This window comes from Rhinatrema bivittatum, chromosome 6 (genome assembly GCF_901001135.1).
Source record: "Rhinatrema bivittatum chromosome 6, aRhiBiv1.1, whole genome shotgun sequence".
In the NCBI taxonomy this organism is placed as follows: Eukaryota; Metazoa; Chordata; class Amphibia; order Gymnophiona; family Rhinatrematidae; genus Rhinatrema; species Rhinatrema bivittatum.
The window spans coordinates 276,018,833-276,042,155 of record NC_042620.1 but is presented as its reverse complement, the minus strand read 5'-3'; the positions used below and the strand labels follow the sequence as shown (position 1 = coordinate 276,042,155).

At 44.1% G+C, this 23,323-nt stretch overlaps 1 protein-coding gene across 1 annotated transcript in view; it reads right to left on the bottom strand.

Moving 5' to 3' along the window:
* Positions 1-1,605: 1,605 nt before the first annotated feature.
* Positions 1,606-23,323, bottom strand: part of TEX11 (testis expressed 11) — a 974,891-nt gene continuing 953,173 nt past the window's right edge. The window contains exon 30 of the mRNA XM_029607248.1: positions 1,606-2,418. Within this exon, the coding sequence (XP_029463108.1) occupies positions 2,347-2,418 (72 nt within the window). The 3' untranslated portion in view covers positions 1,606-2,346. The remainder of the gene's footprint in view (positions 2,419-23,323) is intronic.

Below are 23,323 nucleotides of genomic sequence, written 5' to 3'. Positions count from 1 at the left end.
AGATCCATGTGAGGTTTCCCCCATCAGCTCCATCGCGTCCAAGGATAACTCCCACTCCCAGGGATCCAGACGCTGGCGACTTAGAAAGTCCGCTTCTACGTTGTCCACTCCTGCTATGTGAGAAGCTGCTAGACGAAGCAGATGACGCTCTGCCCACTGCATGAGCTGCTCTGCTTCCCACGCTACCAACCGACTTCTTGTTCCTCCCTGACGATTGACGTACGATACCGTAGTTGCATTGTCCGACAGTATTCTGACCGCTTTCTGACGGACTAGCGGTAGAAAACCCTTCAGGGCAAGCCTGACCGCTCTGGTCTCCAGACGATTGATGGGCCACTGCCTCTGGTCCCGCGTCCAAGTGCCCTGGATGGAGCTCGCCTGACAGACCGCTCCCCATCCGGTTAAACTGGCATCCGTGGTGACCACTATCCAGTCCAGTGTCTCTAGAGAGACTCCTTTGGCCAGGTTCTGGGGATCTAACCACCAACCTAGACTGAGCCGGGTCGCCGATGGAATCGGAAGGACCGCCTGGTAATCCCGTGAGACTGGCTTCCAGCGGGACAGTAATGCCTTCTGCAAGGGTCGGAGATGAGCAAAAGCCCACGGGACTAGATCGATCGTGGATGCCATGGTCCCTAGTACTTGCAGGTAGTCCCAGGCTGACGGATCCGATAGAGACATGAATCGCCGCACCAGCATTCTTAAGGCCTGGGCACGTTCCAGCCGTAGGAACACCTTTCCTTCCCTCGTATCGAAATGGGTGCCCAGATAGTCCAATGACTGGGAGGGCATGAGGTGGCTCTTGTTGTAGTTTACTATCCATCCTAGTGACTGAAGCAGAGAAACAACCCGGTTCACAGCTTGAAGTCCCTGGATTCGAGACTTCGCCCGTATTAGCCAATTGTCCAAATACGGGTGAACCATGATCCCTTCCCGGTGGAGCGCCGCCGCCACCACGACCATTACCTTTGTAAAAACCCGTGGTGCTGTAAGAAAGAAAGGAAAACTGAGAAAACAGCTAGCCAGCAAGTTCCTGTAGACTCCCCGGTCTCAAAAAACAACTGTGAGAAACTAGAGAACAGAAAACAAGCTAACTAAAAATTCTCAATCCTTCTCTTTTATTTATTTATTTATTTATTTTAAATTCTTGATCCCTCAAAGGAAACAGGAAAGGCCTAAAACCTGAAAACCTGCACTGGGGACTAGCAAGTCCCGTGCTCAATCTGCTGGAGTCAGAAATTACTGAGGATTGAGGCTCAGGGGATGAGGTCATATAGGACCGCCCCCTTGGAATTTTTGTTCTGACTCCATCTGCTGGACAGGGATAATAACCCACTGTCTGGACTGATCCTGGTACATACAGGGAAACCAATATTTACCTAAAAATATGATGAGAAATTGTTTTCCACTGATTTTCTCCTGTTTTTATTCTTGTGAAAATAAACCTTGATAAATTCCCAGAAAAAATGAAAATGAAGGGCCCCACTAATAACTGACTCAAGCAGAGGCTGAGGCCATCGGAGACTTACTTCAAGTCTTCAAAACTTCAGGTAAGTGGTCATCCACATGAAAAATTTGGATACAGCAACAACCAGATGCAGGTTTAATAAATATATTGTTTCAAAAGCATTAAACAACAATACTATCATAAATCTTGAATAATGCAAAACGATGCTCAGAACAAGAAATATTGTATATTGCACAGAAAAAGCACATTAAATTTCTCATTGTTCCCATAACTGATCAAGCAAAAGTAGTAACTGTAAAGTGATTTCTATAGCACTGTATGACATCAGCCTGGGGCTGCATTTCCACATCACTTCAGGCAGGGAGGGAGTTGTCTGATGTGACATATTCAGATGTGGCATGTCAGAAGTTCCTCCTTGACCCATGTCTCCATGTGGCAGCTGTCTCACTGATGTCTAGCTGTGCTGCTTCCATGTGTCATGTCAGTCAGACAGCTCATTCTTATTTATTATTTTATTTAACACATTTATATACCGTTTTACCAATCAAAGATTGAACAAAGCGGTTTACAGCCATAAAAATAAAAATAATAATAAATTCAAATAAACTAAAATATAAAAGATAGAATAAAAATACAAATAATATCTTGATCAATAAAATTAAAATCTCTAAAAGGAATAAAACTTAGGGCCAAATCTCCTTGTGTTAAATCAGTCTGACAGTTTCCACTCTAGTCCCTGTTTCCATTTGTGACCACATACAGCACACTCTAGTGGTGGTGTCTCCATGTGTCATGTCAGCATCTTTCCTGGCCCACATGTCACATCAGACACTTACTTCTCTACAGTTTCTGTGCATGATACTTAAACTTGAATATGGTTATTCCTCATTCCGAACTGAATTCTTGGCTTGGTCCAGCTGTTCTATGATCTCACTGTACAGACCAACCATCTGACAAAGACAAGAAAAGAACATATTTGAACTGACCAGAAATGTAAGATACAAAATTTCTTTTAAAATGGTTTTTGCACTTTGTAACTTCTAGTTCAATTCCATTTTGCTTATTAATGATATTTTTCAGTTATAGTTAAGTTCCCTGGTTTCTGGAGGCAGCCTAAAAGTTGATTCAGCAACATAAGAAAATTCTGTGATGTGGTTTTTGAGATACTGCAGAGCTTCCGCAACACAGGTGCATGCATTTACATTAATGGGTATAATTTAAAAATCCATTTACATAGATAAACCCAGTTTATCGGTGTACATAACTGTATTAAAATAACATAGGGCTGATTGCATGTAAAAGTATTCACATGACCTGGTTATGCATGGACTTTTACACAGAGAAATTGGGCACTTGTGCTCATATGTTTTGACAAGTTATGCCATCCAAAGAGAATATGTAATTTTGCATGAGTGAATGTATGTACATAGTCAATTACCCGAGTATTTTCAAAACAAACGTACATGCATAGGTTTGCTTTGAAAATACTTGGTACAGTCTGTGTGCACAATGTACGTGCAGACTTCACTGCTATGTAGGCTATTTGAAAATTACTTTCAGTATGTACATTTCCTCATACACAAGTTTTTTTGTGAAGATCTTTCAAGTTTTAAATATTTTACTTTGAGTTAAATTTTCAATAGTCTGTGCAAGACACTGAATGCATGTGTAAGTGGTCCCACAGAGATTTCTGCTAGTATTTTATAAACTAAGTGGCAGAAGCTGCATTTATAAAATATCACATATTTCTGCCCCAAAAGTATATGCATAGATTTGTAATGCAGGAAACACTTACTTTCTCTATCCATTTTATAAAATTACACGCAGCGAAGTTGCTTACATGTAACAGGTGTTCTTCATGAAATCAGTCTTTCTAAACAAGGATGTTCCTGTGCAGGCACCACCTCACAAGTCTTATCAGTCAATTCTCATGCTGAGCTTCAACTATAAGGGGAGGAGACTGGGACCTTGTGACTGATTTGTCCTTCTATCCACAGAGAATGCTTATTACAAGTAAGCAACTTCACTTTCTCCATGGACAAGCAGGCCCAAATTCTGCTTCACAAATGGGGATTCTGAAGCTGAGGGTTACATTTAATTAATTGAAAAGGAGGATTTGCAACCCAGTTGATTAGAGGATTGTTGAGAAGCTGAAGCTCCTATTTGAATGTTTTTTAGACCTGCTTGGCCAAAGTTACTATTATTGCGAGAATCTTCTTTGAGACAGTAATGCTTGGTAAAAGTGTATATAGATGACCAAATGGCTACTTTGTATATATCTTGAATTGAAGCAGAGTGAAAGTGAGCTACTACTTTAACACTTTGTGGATACTGAATTCCAGTATTGATGAATCAAAAAAAAATTGAGAAAGCCAATTAGGGTCTGTTTCTTAATTGAATGGCCTTGCTTGGTTAAGTCATAAGAAATAAACAGCTGGGGACATTTCCTAAAGAGTTTGGTTCTCCGAGTATAACAGGGCTCTTCAGTCTAAAGTATGAAAGTTTGTTCAACCTTTCTCCAGAAAAACACATTGGAATCACAGTGGATTGATTTAAATGAAATTGAGAAGGATATGTGTGGAAAATGGAAAACCAAGAATTGCACTAGCCAAGTTAATGGGAAAATGGGACATTGGGGGTTTAGGATCGGCAGATTTAAAATGGTATAATATTGCCTGTAACATGCAAAGTGGCGGATTGGCTCTTGAATATGAAATTTTATACACTCATCACTTTGGAGAGGAAATATCTTGCTCCGTTGAGCCCAAGGTTTGTTTTACATGCCTCTATGGCAGTAATGCTTGAAAATATCAGACATAGTAGCTTAGTCGTACTATTAGTTCGAATCTTGAGTTATGTGTGTTCATCTTTGGATTTGAAATTCTCCATTTCTCAAATTTTGCCATTTTTAGGCAACACATTTTCTGCTAGGTGCGCAAAATCGGATATTTTATATTTGGGCTGAGTGAGGTCTGCGAGTGATAGCGCATTTGACAGATGAGGAAGGATGCTTAAAATATTTTCAAGACGTACATACCGAATTTGATCTAGATAATAAACATTATTTTTCTTTCTTACAGGCGAGGCATTACGTGCAGGAACAAGGAATAAACGACTGGACCCATGAAAATCGGGAGTTTTTGTCTGAGATATTTGATATCGAAGAGCCAGTCCAGCACACAGTCTATTTGTATGGGAAATTAAGAAAGCATAAGATCACAAGAGAGTATGGGCAGTTAATATAAAATTGGGATAGATAACTTGCTTTCACCCTTAAGAAGGAGCAATATGCGAGATGTTTCAAGAGATTGCGTTCCATTGCCTGTAATGTTGAACTAAGGGAACACAATATAAATTTTTAATGAGATATTATATTCCACAGGAATTAGTATGTAAAATGCATTTTGCTAACTAGCCTGGATTTATCAAAATGCATTAAATATCGCATGCGATAGAAAAAGGGGCCACTGGGGGGGGGGGGGGGGGGAGAGAGAGACTAGCCATAATGCCCTCAACTAGATAGGTATTTATATTTCTATGGGAGGCCCACCTAGTAACTCGAGGTGAGGTTTAGGTATTAGTGTAGGGGTTAGGGGCCACTTTGACATTCCAAGTGAGACGTACGAACAGAAAGTGCTCTCTTTTGAAGATTTGATGACCTTCGGAGTGAGGAAACTCACTCAAAGATGAGATTTGTGCAATGTTCTCTCAACCTAGCTTGATGTTACCCAGGTAGACTACTAAAACCAGCATATGAGAATACATCGCAATAAAGCCTTTTAACGCAACCTATCGCACAGCTTAACACTACTGAAAAAGGTGTAGCTAAAATCAGCATTAAAGCCGAGCAATAGGGCTTCGCAAACAGTGAACCCACTCCTCCTCTTTTTCTGATTTGCATCATACCATACGTTATGGTGCTATCGCATGCGTTAAAGGTGTTTTCGCATGCATTAAAGGTGCTTAACGCATGCGAAAAAGCCTTAACACATGCGAAAACGCCATAACGCTATTTGATAAATGACCCTGTAAGCTTTGTGTGTTAAGTGCGGATCATTCCCAGGAACTTTGGGGCATCAATTTTGGCAGTGTTCATATATCAGTAGGTTTTGGGGACAAATTATTACTTATATTCATGGAGTGACGAAGATTCGGCTGTCCCTATGTCCTAATATGCTGCTTTTTAATAATCTATCTGGTATTTCCTCAGGTCAGAAATATGTGAAACTCTGGTTATGGAAAATTTTACTGTTAGCAAAAAAAGTAATCCTGAACTGTTGGATGAAAGTTGATGTACCAACTGTAACCCAATGGCGTAACTTGATATATAGCTTATGTATTTATGAGAAATATATTGAACAAGCTGATTTTTTGTGGAAGAATAAGACATTTGTAAAGATTTGGGCCTTTACCTCCTAAAGCCCATAGCAATATTTTAAATGATCATTGAAAGTACGTTTAAGATATTGATGTGAAGCCTTGCTGGGGGAGAGGGGGGTTGCTGTTCAGGGGATAAAGCACTTCTAGATTGTAAGGGTCACTGGCAAGAGTCCACCAGTGTTTGTTCAGCACGTGTTCATTTTTGTGAATGTATGGGTTAAAAATCAATCCAAATGAATTAAACGTAAATGAAACTGAGATACCACCTTATCTGGAAACTTAGGGTGTGTTCTCAACATTACCCTATTTTTTAAATTTTATGTATAGGGAGCATGGACTACAATTGTTAAAAGTTAACATGGTGATTTAATTAATTGAGAGAGTACATTGTTGCAGTCCATTTGCATGGAAGGGACTCTGATCTGAGGTTGAAGATGGTGAAAGCCTTTGATGAATTTTACTACTATAGGGATGGCGAGAGTCTGGAAGACCTTGTAAGTGTTGATGGTATGCCACAATAGCACTTAAATGTACTCTATCGGAGTTAGATTTAAACCAGATTTAGATAGATTGAGAAGATGCTTAAGCAGCAGCAAAGTGGGGCAGTTGAATAGGTCCTCATTACAAAAGGAACACCAAAGGGAAAATCTTTTACATTTAAAGGTATAAGAGCATCAAGTAGAATGTTTCCTTGCTGCTAAAATAACTTGCTTTACCTCCGTAGGGAAAGGCATTGCTAGCACTATTTCACTTTCAGTATTGAAGCTGTGAGTGCTAGAGACTGAAGGTTGAGTTCCCTGTACGTACCCGGATCAGTCCAGACACCTGGGTTGTGACTCCGCACCAGCAGATGGAGACAGAGCAAGACCTGTCGGGCTCCCTACATATAGTAAGGTGCCACCCACAGCCCCTCAGTCTTACTCTGTCTCCAGCAGATGGGGCAGGTCCACCCACAGTCTCTGGGATCCCTGGGTAAAAGATAGTTAGTCAGGGATATGGTAGAGTTGTAAAAACAAAAAATAAAGAAGAGGAAAAAAAGTACTGAAGACGAAGAAAGAAGAGCTCCCTCGGTGTGGAAGCCTCCCAGGGGGGTTGCAAGGTCCTGAGGGGACCATCCCCCCCTGGTTGAGGCCGCTGCTGAGGGTCGAGGACCCGGCCTGGTTCTGGCAGCAGCATCGGGGGTGACACCGGGGAGCCCGGTTCACTCACCCCCGCTGGGAGCGGAAGATTCAGGACCCTGGCCAGCGGTGTTAAGTAAAAAAAAAAAAAAAAAAAGTTTTATTTCGGTCTTTGTTTCTAGCCGCGCCGACTCTCTCATCCGTCTGTGCTATGCGGGTAGGGGTCGGGTGGCTGCGGTGAGTGGTTCCTGAGTTTTTCTGCTGTAGCTCTCGCTTCTCTCTTCAGGCGGCGCCGAGGACCGCGCAGGCCGAGGGGGACGGTTTTGCCGTGCGCGCGGCTTGGCGGGCGCACAGGTCTCCCGCAAAGGGGTTTTTTTCGGCAACTTGCATTTCGGGCGGTGAAGGATCGTCGGAAGTCCGTCGGGGGGGCCGCTCTCGAACGGAACGATTGCCGCCGCGCGCTGGACATTGTGAGGGCAGCAGGGCTGAGCCGTTCCCGCTCAGGGCGGGAACGGCGGCCATTTTGGAAAGCATCAGGAAGGCCTCGCGGAAGGCAGCCGGTAATGGCGGCCATCCTCCTGAGCCTTCCCCTCAACGAGCCCCCGGGGAGGAAGCCCCGGGGGGGGGGGGGGGGTCCGGTTCGCCAGAGGAACGGCGTATGGAGGAGACACAGAGGCTTCATTTTCATCGGACTTCGCTCTGTTTAAAAAAAAAAAAAAAAAGATGACATACAAAAGTTCAAAAAATATGTGTTCTCTCCTTGGCCCCTGATAGGCGGGGTGCTTCGGCGAATAGTGTTCCACTCGGCAGAGGTGATTCTGGTAGCCCCAGAGTGGCGTCGATGGCCTTGATTCGCAGATCTTTCCAGCTAGAAGCGGAACCTCCTCTTCGGTTCACGGCAACGCGACACGCCTCCGTTCAAGGGCCCGTCTAGTTGGTGGATGCGGTCCCTTTTGTCTCGCGGCTTGATTTGAGAGGAGACGTCTAAGGGACACGGGACATTCGGATGTGGTGGTCACCACTTTGTTGAGAGCTAGGAAACAGTCTATGTCCTTAGCCTACGTTCGGGTTTCGGCGGTATTGAGGTCTGGTGCGTTGCTCGCAAGGTGAGCCCTATCGGGTCCTCCGTGCCCGAGGTCCTTGCCTTTCTTCAGGAGGGTCTATCGAACGGGCTGTCCTGTAATACCCTTAGAGTCCGGGTAGCGGCGCTCAGTTGCCTCAGAGGTGAGGTGCAAGGAATGTCCTTGGCACTCCTACCGGCTGTGGCGCGTTTCCTTCGGGGAGCTAACCTTCTACGCCCGCCGGTGCGACTCCCTTGCCGGCTTGGAATCCAACTTCTGCGCCCGTCGGTGCGACATCCTGGTACGTCTTGGAACCTAAATTGGATTCTTTCCGCTCTGTGCGCAGCGCCGTTTGATCTTTGAAACGGGCACTCCTAAAGGAGTCTTACTTTAGTGACGGTTTTCCTCATTGCTATCGGGTCGGCGAGACGAGTTTCCGAGCTACAGGCTCTGTCTTACAAGGTGCGGTTCTTAAGGATCTCGGTTTCAGGGGTTCCTTGAGGACGGTTCCTTCCTTTCTCCCGAAGGGGGTGTCGGCGTTTTCGTTTGAACCAGCCTATCGAGCTTCTGGTTTTTTCCGGGCGTTTGCTCATCTATGGAAGGAGACAAACGACTTGAGAACACTTGGTGTCCGCAGACTTCTTCTCCATTACCTGGAAGTTACGACTCGGGAGTTTACGAATCTTTTGTTCGGGTCTCATTTCTCCTGTTTGTCTGGGCGGAAGTCTCTCAGGTATCCCCGCTGGAAATTTGCAGGGCGGCGACTTGAAAGTCGTTACATACACATTACAGTCTTCATGTCCGGGCTACTAATTCAGGGGTTTTTTGGAGAGAGTGAGTACTCCGAGCGGGCCTCTCTGGTCCCACCCTCGGTAATTAGCTCTGGTACATCCCAGGTGTCTGGACTGATCCGGGTACGTACAGGGAAAGGAAAATTAGTTTCTTACCTGATAATTTTCGTTCCTGTAGTACCACGGATCAGTCCAGGCTCCCGCCCGGGTATGCACTGAAGTAACGGAGAGTCCGCTCGGTTGGATTCATGTTTTATCTTGTGGAGGTTGGTCTTGTACCGTTCGCCCTTGAGTCTGGTGGTTCTGTTCCAGCTGGGGGTAGTTGGAATTGGTTTCTAAAGAACCGTGTAGTTAGTTAGTCTGACCGTTCAATTTGCTTTGACAATACGTAAGACTGAGGGGCTGTGGGTGGCACCTTACTATATGTAGGGAGCCCGACAGGTCTTGCTCTGTCTCCATCTGCTGGTGCGGAGTCACAACCCAGGTGTCTGGACTGATCCATGGTACTACAGGAACGAAAATTATCAGGTAAGAAACTAATTTTCCTATGATGAAGCAACACATTATATTGGGTTAGAAGAGTTGGAAATATTTGAGGACTAATTTGTGGAGCCACCGATAGTCTTTGCAGCCACGGAAACCAGATGTGTCATGGCCAAAAGAATAAGAATAATTTTTCCTTTGTGCATTCTTAACTTGATTATTGTTTTTGAGATGAGAGGAATTGGAAGAAAAGCATACATCAGAGCTTATTTCATGGAATTGAGAATGCATCCGATGCTAGGGAGTTGGGAGCTGGTCTCTTCAAGCAATAGAGAGGGAGTTTGCAATTGAAAAGAGCTACAAAGAGGTCTATCTGCATTCTTCCCCAGAGCAATAAAATGAACTGTATTGTGCTGGGGTGGACAGACCATTTGTGAGGTATCAACTTAATGAGTCTACCAAGAATTTATCCTTTCCCAGAAAATAAATAACATTGAGGTGTATCTTTCTTAAATATTGCCCAGTTCCATATTTTTCAGGTTTCCTCTCATAGTCTTGAAGAACCTGTTTCTCATTGTTTCTTTATCTAATTCATTGTTACTTGATTATCTGAATCTTAATTTCAGTTCCCTTTAATCATGGTTCAAAGACTAGGAAAGCTTTACATATGGCTCTGAGTTCCAGCAGATTGATGTGAAGTTTTGCCGCTTGTATGGTCCAGGTTATCTGTAAGCAAAATGGGGTGTGATGAGCTCCCAGCTTGGGTCGAGGCAGCCGCATCCATAGTTAGCACTTGTTGGACTAGAAGAGTAATAAAAAGTTGAATGCGAAGAAGGTTTGATGACTGCATCAACCACTGCAACAAATGAATGAAGTTTGGAGAGAGATATTTTGTGCGATAGTGTGAAAGTTACACAAGAAAACCCCAGAATACCTTAAAGGACCAGATCCAGAGATATGGTCTGGTCCACCTTAAGTCTCAGACAACAGGGAATCACGGTCCAGGTGGAGCCTGCTGTGAAGGTGTATATCTAGTTGGGCCCAGGAAGGAATGTGAGGCCACTGGGGCATGAAGGAACCTAGAGAAGGCCCAGACCATTAGTGTTCTAATACTTCTTTGTTTAGAAGCTGCAAAGGTGTGCAGAGCTATTTCTTTTTCATTGTATATTAATAAAAGTGCATGGAAAACAAGCTAGAGCTTAGCCTGTGTCTATTTTCTGGCCAATCTGACCGCATAGTGCCACAGACAGTGGCTGCAAATATTGGTTCCAACATTGCGTGTGGTTCCATTGAGCATTTCTTATATTTAGATATGCAAAGGGAGTAACATAAACAATAGCTACCATATGGCCTAACATTTCCATGAAAGATCTGGCTGGAACCATTTAGTACTTGACATACAAGGTTTAGTGAACTTTGTATGTCAAGATTTTCAACTTTTAAAGAGGAAGAAAGCAAAATTGCTTACCTTGTAATAGGTGTTATCCCAGGACAGCAGGATGTAGTCCTCACATATGGGTGATGTCACTGACGGAGCCCTATTGCGGGAAAACTTTCTGTCAAAGTTTCTAGAAACTTTTGGCTGGCACTGTGAGGCCACTGAGCATGCCCAGCATGCTATGATATTCTCTGCCTCAGAGGTCTCACTCTAGTCTCGTATGTAGCAATAAGCTTTAGCAAAAATAAAATAATAAAAGGTATGAGACCCAACTTCGCGGGGTGGCGGGTGGGTTCTGTGAGGACTACATCCTGCTGTCCTGGGATAACACCTATTACAAGGTAAACAATTTTGTTTTATCCCAGGACAAGCAAGATGCTAGTCCTCACATATGGGTGATTAGCAAGCTAGAGGCTGAGTCATTTCATAGTGAAGCAACAGTGAAGTATTGTTGAAAATGAGTCAGCCGAAGATCACAGCAGGATGGATGTAGAAGGAGTTGGGATTAAACTGGAAATAAGTTCTTTAAGACAGATTGTCCATAGGCTGAATCTTGTCATCCTTCTTTGTCCAAACAGTAAGGAGCTGCAAAGGTGTGAAGAGAACTCCATGTTGCTGCTTTACAGATGTCAAGGATTGGCACTGAACGATAGTGTGCTACTGAGGTTGACATTGCTCTTACTGAATGCGCCTTTACTCGCCCTTGGAGAGGAAAGCCTGCTTTTTCATTGCAAAACTGTATGCAATCTGCTAGCCAATTGGATAGAATATGTTTACCCACCCGCACCAGGTTTGTTTCGATCATAAGATACAAAGAGCTGAGTGGATTTCCTATGGGCTGCAGTGCGGTCTAAGTAAAATGCTAGCGCACGTTTACAGTCCAAGGTATGTAAGGACCGTTCCCCTTGGTGAGAATGAGGCCTTGGAAAGAATTTGGGTAAAACTATGGATTGGTTTAAGTGGAATTCCGTAACTACCTTGGGAAGGAATTTTGGATGTGTACGGAGAACCACTCTGTCATGTAGGAACTTTGTATAGGGTGAGTACGTGACAAGTACTTGTAACTCACTAACTCTTCTAGCTGATGTAATGGCTATGAAGAAGATAGTCTTCCATGTGAGAAATTTAAGATCACAGGAGTTCATGGGTTTGAAAGGAGAATGCATGAGTCTTGTTAAGACCAGATTCAGGTCCCATTCTGTGACTGGTGGCCATATTGGAGGTTTAAGTTGAGTTAAACCTCTCATAAACCTGCTGACAAGAGGTTGTGTGATGCATCTCCCATCTTGTTATGGTAAGCTGAGATTGCACTTAAGCAATCTCAGCTTACCTGAGATTGCTTAAGTGCACCACACAACCTCTTGTCAGCATAAACCTGCTGACAAGAGGTTGTGTGGTGCATCTCCCATCTTGTTATGGTAAGCTGAGATTGCACTTAAGTGTACTCTTACAGATGAAGTCTGGAGACCAGATTCTGAAAGATGACATAAGTAGTCAAGTAGAGAAGTTGTGGGGCAGGAGAAAGGATCAATGTTCTTTTGTCTGCACCACAAAGTAAACCTTTTCCATTTTGAAGAATAATTCTTTAGTGTTGAAGGTTTACGTGACGCTATAAGCACTTGAGATACATTGGTTGAAAGATTGAATGGTTGTAAAATCAAGCTTTCAACATCCATGCTGTCAGGGATAGGGATTGAAGGTTGGGATGGCGCAACCGACCCTGATCCTGAATTATGAGAGTGGGAGCTATACCCAGGCGAATGGGATCCCTGACTGAGAGGTCTAGAAGTGTGGGGAGCCATACTTGTCGAGGACAATATGGGGCTATGAGAATCATGGTCCCCTTGTCTTGTTGTTTCACAAGAGTTTTGGTTATGAGCGGTATTGGAGGATATGCGTATAGAAGGCCTGAGTTCCAAGGGCGAGCAAAGGCGTCCTTGGCTGGCTGGTTCTTCTGTTGGTATAGAGAACAGAATTTGTCCACTTTGTGATTCAGATGTGACGCAAAGAGTTCTATTGTTGGTTGTCCCCAACGTTGAAATATCCTGGTCGCTACTGTGGAATCCAGGGACCATTCTGTGGTTGGAACTGATGACTGAGTCGATCTGCCACTACAGTGTGAATGCCTGCCAGATAAGTGGCCCGGAGAATCATTGAGTGGTTCAGGGCCCAGCCCCAAATCTGTGTGGCTTCTTGACAAAGGAGATACGAGCCCGTATCTCCTTGCTTGTTGATGTACCACATGGCAACTGTATTGTCCGTTTGGATGAGAACAGTTTTGTGTGAAAGGCAGTCTTTGAATGCATGCAGCGCATAACGTATAGCTCGAAGTTCCAGGAAATTGATTTGATATGTTGCTTCGAGTTTTGTCCAAGTACCTTGAGTTTGGAGAGTGTCTATATGAGCTCCCCAACCCAAGGTGGATGCATCTGTGGTTAGAGTTATTTGTGGGACTGGTTACTGGAAGGGTAGGCCCTTGTGCAAGTTGTCCTTTTTCGCCCACCATAGTAGAGAGGAACGAGGCTGGTGGATTACTTGGATTGGAGAATGCAGTGGTTGAATGGCTTGGATCCATTGTGACTTTAAAGTCCATTGGGTTACTCTCATGGCTAGACGTGCCATAGGAGTGACGTGAACTGTGGAGGCCATGTGGCCCAATAAAGTTAGAAACTGATGAGCTGTTGCTTGTTTCTTTGAGCGGAGAGAGTTTTCCAAAAGGGAAAGTGTCTCTGCCCGATCCTCGGGTAGAAAGGCCTTTGAGAGGATAGTGTTCAATTCTGCTCCTATGAATTGAAGTAGGAGAGATGGAGTGAGATGGAACTTTTGATAATTGATAAGAAACCCCATCGAATGGAGTACAGTAATTGTTTGATTGAGAGAAGCGAGAGCTCCTTGTAGAGATTGACTTCTGATGAGCCAGTCATCTAGATATGGAAACACATGGACACTTTGTTTGTGCAAGTGTGCTGCTATTACTGCCAGACATTTGGTGAATACTCTGGGAGCAGAGGCAAGGCCAAATGGCAATACTCTGTATTGGAAATGTCATTGACCCACCATGAAACACAGGTATTTGCGATGAGGAGGGAATATTGGAATGTGAGCGTAAGCGTCTTGAAGATCCAGAGAACAAAGCCAATCTCCTTTTTGAAGAAGTGGAAGCATGGTGCCTAGAGAAACCATCCTGAACTTTTCTTTCTTTAGAAATTTTTTGAGATTTCTGAGGTCCAGGATGGGACTAAGGCCTCAGGTTTTCTTTGGAATGAGGAAATAACGGGAATAGAATCCTCTCCCCCTCTGAGACCGGGGCACCGGCTCTAAAGCCCTGGCTTTCAGAAGGGTGGATAATTCTACTTGTAATTGAAGCATGTGATTTTCGCTGAGATGAAAATGACTCTGAGGAAAATCTGAGAATTGAGAGGAAATTGAGTTGGTAACCTCGAGATATTATTGACATAACCCATTGGTCTGATGTTATTGGTATCCAATTGTTGTAAAATCTGGATATCCGGCCTCCCAGTGGAAGTTCTGGCTGAGGATTGGAGAAGTAGCTGAGTTCTCTGGAATTGGTTTCAAAAACCAGCAGCAGGCCCTGTCTGCGGAGCAGGTTGAGGCCTAGTTGCCCTCGCCTGTCTTGGTTGCGGTCTTTGAGTCCTAGAAGGTCTGGCACGAGATGTAGGAGGATAGTATCTCCGTTGTCTGTCAAAAGGCCTTCTCGTGTCTTTCCGTTGAGGCCTATGCCCAGAGTGCGTAGGGGGATCTTGCGGAAGGGAAGAAAGCTGCCTCAGTATTTCAGTGTGCTCCTTTAGTTGAGTCACTGCATCTTGGACTTTGGATCCAAAAAGGTTGTCTCCCAGACAAGGGAGATCCACTAGCTTATCCTGAACTTCAGGTCTAAGGTCTGAGGCCTTAAGCCATGCCCATCTCCTGGCGCTGATTCCTGATGCAGCTACCCTTGAAGCTGTTTCGAATCCATCATAGGCCGCACAGACTTCATGTTTCCCGGCCTCCAGACCCTTGTGGATGATGGTCTGGGCTGCATCTTGATACTGAGTTGGGAGAGATGGAACAAAATCTTGGATTTGCTTCCACAAGTTTCTCTGATATTGGGTCATGTAGAGCTGATAGGAAGAGATTCTAGAGTTCAACATGGTTCCTTGATACACTTTGCGACCCAGGGAATCCAAAAATCGATGGTCTTTACCTGGGGGATTCGATGAATGTGTTCTTATTCTTTTTGATTTTTTTTGTGATGATTCAACCACCACTGAGTGGTGAGGGAGCTGCGACTTCTGGTACCCAGGAGCAGATTGTACTAAATATGTACTGTCCATTCTCTTGTTTACTGCTGGAATGGAGCAGGGATGTTCCCAGAGACGATGTTGTAATTCTAAGAGAACATCATGTACTGGTATGTTTTGGAGGGTCGACAAACTGAAGTACCTCCAAGGTTTGTTGTCTGGTGTCCTGCTCTGTTACTAATTTGAAAGGAATGGAGCCCGGCGTTTCCTGGACAAAAGTCGTGAAATTAAAATCTTCTGGAGGAGATTTCTTTCGGGGATCTGGTGGTGATGGCTCAGACATAAAATCCTCAGATGACGTGTCTGAGTTCGTGTCACTCCAAGTATCATATTCCTGGATTTGTTGTGGAGGTGCTGAAGTCCTAGGTGGAGGAGGAATGCCCTGAAGGTCCTGGTAATGGATCTTCAGGAGATGAGTCCTCAAGATTTTCTTCCCTTGGATTAGAGGGAAGAGAATCCAGTAAATCTTGATACCTTTTCATGATTATTTGATGTAGTGCTGACTCTGGGTGTCCTGGAGCCCAAGGAAGGAATGGCACCATTGGTGAAGGCTTCGGCATCGAAGAAGCAATTAATGTCTTTGATGATTTCCTCGAAGTCACCGTAGTTGTTTTGTCTTTTCTTCCTTGCATCGATGCAAGTGTGAAAATTGGCATCGGTGCCGGAACCGATAGAGCCATCAACATCGGCATGGTGTTCGGTAAGACCAAAGGCACCGACTTCAGTATCGATTGTGGCATTGAGGTTGCCACTGGCATCTGGGTTTCCCCCGGCATCAGGATTGGTCCCGGCATCGGTGATGTCACCGGTATCGATGGTTCCATCGTCATCGGTAATGTTACCGGCATCGGTGATGTCACCGGCATGAGTGGCATCGGCGGTATCGCCAGCATCGGCATAGTCGCCGGAATTTGTTCCTTCAGGGCTTGCATTTCTGCTTGCTTGATTAGCATGGACAAGTCCTGTGATACGGCTGGAATGGTCGGCGGCGGTGGAGGAGTAGATGGTAACTCTTGCGATGGTTGTATGGGTTCCATCGAAGTAGGCCCTGACGGTGGCGGTGTTTCTTTGTTTTTGCCGCTTTACGATTGGTTCTCCCAGGGAGGGAGTTAACGTTGGTGTCGGGGCATGTCGGTGTCGATGCTTATGTTTAGGCCTTTGTTCGATTACCGACCTTATCGACGCCGTCGATGGTGTTGGCGAGGTCCCATTCCCTGATCCCTCCAGACGATGTTTCTTCAGCAGAACTTTTTTGGTAACTCCAGCTGGGGATGATTTCGTCGATGTCGAAGGGGAAGGAAGGAGTTGGAGGTGAAAATGGTGCTCCATTTTTTCCTGCCTAAGCTTCCTTCCTTTAGGGGTCATCTCTGCACACTGTTGACAGGATGAAATATCATGTTTTTCGCAACTGTAAAAACGATGTCAATTTCTCACTGTCCGGTGAAAAGAGTGAGCGTGAGATCCCTTATGGGAGAAAATGTTTGAAATTGATGACTTTTTTAGTCAGAATAGTGAGTAAAACTCACAGGGCTCCTATCTCCGCGATGCTTACAGCAGCGCGGATAAACAAAGACTAGAGTGAGACCCCTCTGGCAGAGAATATCATATCATGCTGGGCATGCTCAGTGGCCTCACAGTGCCAGCCAAAAGTTTCTAGAAACTTTGACAGAAAGTTTTCCTGCAATAGGGCTCCGTCAGTGATGTCACCCATATGTGAGGACTAGCATCCTGCTTGTCCTGGGATAAAGGCCTTTCCTTGCTGGATATGCAAATGTGTTCTTATGAAGTCCATTTGATGTACTGGAGTCAAGTGAGACTTTATGAAGTTCACTATGAGCCCTAAGAAAAGAAGGGTGTTGCGTGAATAAGATGTTATGTGTCAATTCTTCCAAGGATCTACTCAATATTAGCCAGTTGTCTAAGTATGGAAAGACTACAACATTGTTCTTTCTGACATGGGCAGCTACAACTTTAAGATACTTAGTGAAAACTGTTCTGTTGCTGCAAGCCCAAAAGTGGTACTGAAAGTGATCTTTTTCAAGGAAGAAACATAGGAACCTTCTGTGATCCTTGTGGATAGGTATATATGTATGTAAATATCTTTCAGGTCTAATATTAACCAATCCCTGAATTCTAAAAAAGGAAAGATAATGCTTAGGGAATTAAGTTTGAATTTTTTTCCTTTTGATATATGTGTTCAGATTTCTTAGATCAAGTATTGGACAATGACCTCTTGACTTCTTCAGAATCATGAAATATCTCAAATAAAATCCTTTCCCTCTTTCCATGATTCAGACAAGTTCTATTGCATGTGCTGACAATAGAGAAGCCTTGAGAATTTTGAGCTGGTCTGGGGGAAGCCAGATTGAAGGAGTTTGAAAATTTAGATTATAGCCATTGAATATTATCTTGAGAACTCAATGGTTAGAGGTGATGAGTGACCATTGGGGGTAAAAGAAGCAAAGTCTTCCCTCCACTCGTAAAGCTTGAAAAGAATGAAAATGGTGGTAAAATAGGTTGTCAAAAGTTCAGCATACACTTTTATAGAGTTGTTGAGGGCTGTTGAGGTGGTCTCTGTTGAGAGCTATCTCTAAGTTGAGATTTTCTCTGTTATTGTTGTGCTTTTTGGTGCCTTTGTGGAAGGGATGTTGTTTATAAGTTTGGTACCTCCTACAAGAGGTAAGTCAGAGCGCAGACAACTTATCCCAAATATTCAGCAGGATAAACATTCTGCAGAATATCCCAAATAAAGTTATCTGGCTACCTTTAGCCAAAAAACTTTAAACCTTTTCAATATCACCAGATAAGTTTAAAGTTATCTAGTCGCATGTGACTAGACAACTTAAGAATTAATTGGCTATATTCAAAAGAATATAGCTGTATAAGTGGCACTTGAAGTGCAGGGCTGGGGCCTAACACCCCCTCCCACCCCCAAATGTTTAACAAATTGCCCTGCAGGGCCGAGCACCCCTCACTCCCCAAAAATGATGGAGTCTGCAGGTCAGTCTATCTCTTCCCCACTCCCTCCCTGGTTTCAGAAAAAATGTCACTAGGTGCCCTACTCTGCCACCCCAACTCTACCCTTTTCATCCACCCAGTACCTTGAGAAATTGAGCTTTTCTGCTAGAATTGCGGTAGTCTAGTGTGAGCCTAGGCATTTTCAACATTGCTATGAGAGTTGTAGACCCCACCACCTTTTTATGTTCTTTCAGAGGAATTTGGGGGTGCTTGGCCCAACAGAGCCATTTGTTAAATATTTAGATGGGAGGGTTAAATGGGCACTTCATATATATAAAATGAAGGCAATGTATATATATTTCACTTGTGCTTTCTGATATTACATACAAAAAAATCGCCCAAGAACAAATTATTGGGGAAAAAAAGCACTTAGGTTTTCAAGTAAACCATACCAAAAATCTAATTTAGTATATTAACTAAAATCAATTTATTTATTGCAAATACATTAAAACAATTTTTTCAATATTTTTTTTACATAAAACCACTCATGTTTATTGATCCCTTGTGATGATATTTTACTTGTTATTTCATACAGACATCTTAACAGTTTTCCAAAGAACCATATCAACCTTAACCCAACTGTTAATAGCCCTCAACACTATTCTACTTCTAACCTCAATTTGTTGAGGGCTATTAACAGTTGGGTTAAGGTTGATATGGTTCTTTGGAAAACTGTTAAGATGTTTGTATGAAATAACAAGTAATATATCATCACAAGGGATCAATAAACATGAGTGGTGTTATGTAAAAAAAAAAATATATTGAAAAATTTTTTGGTATTGTTTACTTGAAAACCTAAGTGCTTTTTTTCTTTTTTTCCCCAATAATTTGTTCGTGGGGGATTTTTGTGTGTGTGTGTATATATATATATATATATATATATATATATATATATATATATATATATATATATCAAATGTTGCTTACCTGTAACAGGTGTTCTCACAGGACAGCAGGATGTTAGTCCTCACATATGGGTGACATCAGGATGGAGCCAATCACGGAAAACCTCTGTCAAAGTTTCTAGAACTTTGACTGGCCCCTACTGGGCATGCCCAGCATGGCACCAACCCTGCAGCCAGCAGGGGTTCCCCTTCAGTCTTATTTGAAAGCTACAGGCAGTGCCGAAAAATAAAATAACAAAACGTTACGAACCCAACACCGCGGTGTGGCGGGCGGGTTTCGTGAGGACTAACATCCTGCTGTCCTGTGAGAACACCTGTTACAGGTAAGCAACATTTGCTTTCTCACAGGACATGCAGGATGGTAGCTGAGGATGTCCGAGCATGCACCAAATGTACCCAACGGCATGCAACAGGCACAACAACTGGGGTGGAATTTGGGAGAGGGCATCCTGAACCCCACCGGGCAGGCGGAAGGGTGTAGGTATGTCACGTTGGAAATAAGTTACGCAGGACAGACTGGCCGAAGATGGAATCTTGTCTTCCTGCTTTGTCCAAGCAATAGTGGGCTGCGAAAGTATGGAGAGAACTCCAGGTGGCAGCCCTGCAAATGTCAGGAAGCGGCACCAATCGTAGGTGTGCTACTGAAGTCGCCATGGCCCTCACAGAGTGTGCTTTAACACAGTCTTGAAAAGGAATGCCTGCTTGCTGATTGCAAAAAGATATGCAGTCCGCCAACCAGGAGGAGGGAGTCTGTTTACCCACAGGTTGCCCTAACTTGTTGGGCTGGAACGAGATGAATAACTGAGTGCTCATCCTGTGGGCAACTGTACAGTCTAGATAAAAAGCTAGAGCCCGTTTGCAGTCAAGGGTATGCAGAGCCTGTTCCCCTGGATTGGAATAGGGCTTGGGAAAGAAGGTAGGTAGTATGATGGATTGATTAATGTGAAACTCCGAAACTACCTTAGGTAGGGTGAGTGCGGAGTACCGCCCGGTCCTGCAGGAGTTTAGTGTAAGGTGGATAGGTAACTAGGGCCTGTAACTCACTAACCCTGCAAGCTGAAGTGAGAGCCAAAAGGAAAATCACTTTCCATGTGAGATATTTTAGGTCACAGGAGTGAAGCGGCTCGAATGGTGGTTTCATGAGCCAACCGAGAACCAAATTAAGGTCCCAAGAAGGGGCCGGAGGACGTAAAAGTGGCTTGATGAGGAGCAAGCCCTTCAGAAAGCGTGTAACAAGGGGTTGAACTGATATAAGGACATCCCCGGCACCTTTATGGAAGGCGGCTACCGCACTGACATGCATTCTGATGAATGATGTCTTGAGGCCCGACTCTGACAGATGCCAGAGATAGTCCAAAAACCTTGGGATTCGGCAGGAAAAGGGATTAAGGGACTGAGAAGTGAACCATGATGTGAACCTTTTCCATTTATAGGAGTAAGATTTTCTCGTGGAAAGCTTCCGTGAAGCAATCAAGACACGGGAAACTGGATCTGAAAGGTTAAGTGGTTGAAAGATTAACCTTTCAACATCCATGCCGTCAGGGATAAGGCCTGAAGATTGGGATGGTGTAGGCTCCTGTTGTTTTGAGTGATCAGGAGCAGGTCCTTTCCCAAGAGAATGTGCCTGCAGATGGAGAGATCCTGTAGTATCGGAAACCACACTTGGCGTGGCCAGTGAGGTGCTATCAGGATCATGGTTCCCTTGTCCTGACGTAGCTTCACGAGAGTCTTCGAGAGAAGAGGAAGTGGAGGGAATGCATAAAGCAGACCGGTTGCCCATGAGAGGGAGAATGCATCTCTGGGCTGAGAGCATTTGCTGCGAATGAGGGAGCAGTAATTGTCCACTTTGTGGTTCTGAGGGGATGCAAAGAGGTCTGTCTGAGAATATCCCCATTGTCGGAAGATGGAGTTCGCTATCGAGGGGTTGAGAGACCACTCGTGCGGTTGGAAGACGCGACTCAGCTTGTCTGCTAAAACATTGTCCACTCCTGGCAAGTAGGTGGCCCTGAGGTACATCGAGTGGGAGAGAGCTTTCTGACACAGAAGGAAGGAGCCTGTGCCTCCCTGTGTGGAGATGCAGGCCTTTTCTCTTCTGTTGGCAAACCACGGAGGCTGAAGGGCCTGCATTAGCACTTCTCACTGAAAGGCCTACATCAGCATTTTTCACTGAAGCAACGCTTCTCAGTATTTTGTTTATCTCGCTCTGAACAGACACTAGTCTGCTTGTGTCAAGCTCTTGTTTTGACAGACAGACCTTGCCTCTTAGCACAGTTAAGAAACACATAATCTGCTTGCTCTCTCGCTCACAAAGATAGTAACATGAGCTATGTCTCTGAGAGTTATGTCTCTGAGAATATTGTTGTCTTTAAGGATGTGATTGTATACACAAATAATATGTAACGCAGGACAATTAAAAAGGACCTGCCTGAAGTGCTTTCGGGATGGCTTCCTGACTTCATAAGAATCCTGCCTGACGTCTCTTCATTCCGGGCATCTCGCATTACAACACCCTGCTTGTTGATGTACCACATGGCCACCTGGTTGTCCTTCTGAATCAGGATGACTTGATTTGAAAGGCGATCCTGAAAAGCCCTGAGAGCATACTGCATTGCTCAAAGTTCCAGGAAATGTATTTGGTGTTTGGCTTCCTCTGGAGACCAAGACCCTTGTGTCTGCAGAGCTCCCCACCCGAGGTTGGAAGCGTCAGTGGTGAGAATGAGTTGAGGATCTGGCACTTGAAAGGGCAATCCCCGGAGGAGATTGTTCTGATTTTTCCACCAGGAAGAGACAGACGGAGTGAGTCGGTGATGTGGACAATGGTCAACAGAGGCTGAATAGCTTGAATCCATTGTGACCTCAGAGTCCAATGCATGAGTCTCAAGGCCAAGCGGGCCATTGGTGTGACAAGGGCTGAGGACGCCATGTGTCCCAGAATGATGAGGAATTGGCGAGCTGTTGCAGCATGTTGAGACTGCAACTGGTGAGCGAGAGACACGAGAGTTGACTCTCATTGTTGAGGCAGAAAAGCTTTTGCCTGCAATGTGTCCAAGTCTGCTCCAATGAATGACAAGGTTTGAGATGGAACTAAACAAGATTTCTCGTAATTGACTAGAAATCCTAGCGAAATTAGAGTGTGTAGAGTTAAATCGAGGGAAGACCGAGCAGTTTGCTGAGTTGGAGCCCTGATTAACCTGATCTATTAGTTAAAATTTGTAAGAACATAAGAAAATGCCATACTGGGTCAGACCAAGGGTCCATCAAGCCCAGCATCCTGTTTCTAACAGTGGCCAATCCAGGCCATAAGAACCTGGCAAGTACCCAAAAACTAAGTCTATTCCATGTTAACATTGTTAATGGCAGTGGCTATTCTCTAAGTGAACTTAATAGCAGGTAATGGACTTCTCCTCCAAGAACTTATCCAATCCTTTTTTAAACACAGCTATACTAACTGCACTAACCAACATCCTCTGGCAACAAATGCCAGAGTTTAATTGTGCGTTGAGTAAAAAAGAACTTTCTCCGATTAGTTTTAAATGTGCCCCATGCTAACTTCATGGAGTGCCCCCTAGTCTTTCTACTATCCGAAAGAGTAAATAACCGATTCACATCTACCCGTTCTAGACCTCTCATAATTTTAAACATCTCTATCATATCCCCCCTCAGCCGTCTCTTCTCCAAGCTGAAAAGTCCTAACCTCTTTAGTCTTTCTTCATAGGGGAGCTGTTCCATTCCCCTTATCATTTTGGTAGCCCTTCTCTGTACTTTCTCCATCACAATTATATATTTTTTGAGATGTGGCGACCAGAATTGTACACAGTATTCAAGGTGCAGTCTCACCATGGAGTGATACAGAGGCATTATGACATTTTCCGTTTTTTTCACCATTCCCTTTCTAATAATTCCAAACATTCTGTTTGCTTTTTTGACTGCCGCAGCACACTGAACCGACGATTTCAACGTGTTATCCACTATGACGCCTAGATCTCTTTCTTGGGTTGTAGCACCTAATATGGAACCCAACACTGTATAATTATAGCATGGGTTATTTTTCCCTATATGCATCACCTTGCACTTATCCACATTAAATTTCATCTGCCATTTGGATGCCCAATTTTCCAGGCTCACAAGGTCTTCCTGCAATTTATCACAATCTGCTTGTGATTTAACTACTCTGAACAATTTTGTGTCATCTGCAAATTTGATTATCTCACTCGTCTTATTTCTTTCCAGATCATTTATAAATATATTGAAAAGTAAGGGTCCCAATATAGATCCCTGAGGCACTCCACTGTCCATTCCCTTCCACTGAGAAAATTGTCCATTTAATTCTACTCTCTGTTTCCTGTCTTTTAGCCAGTTT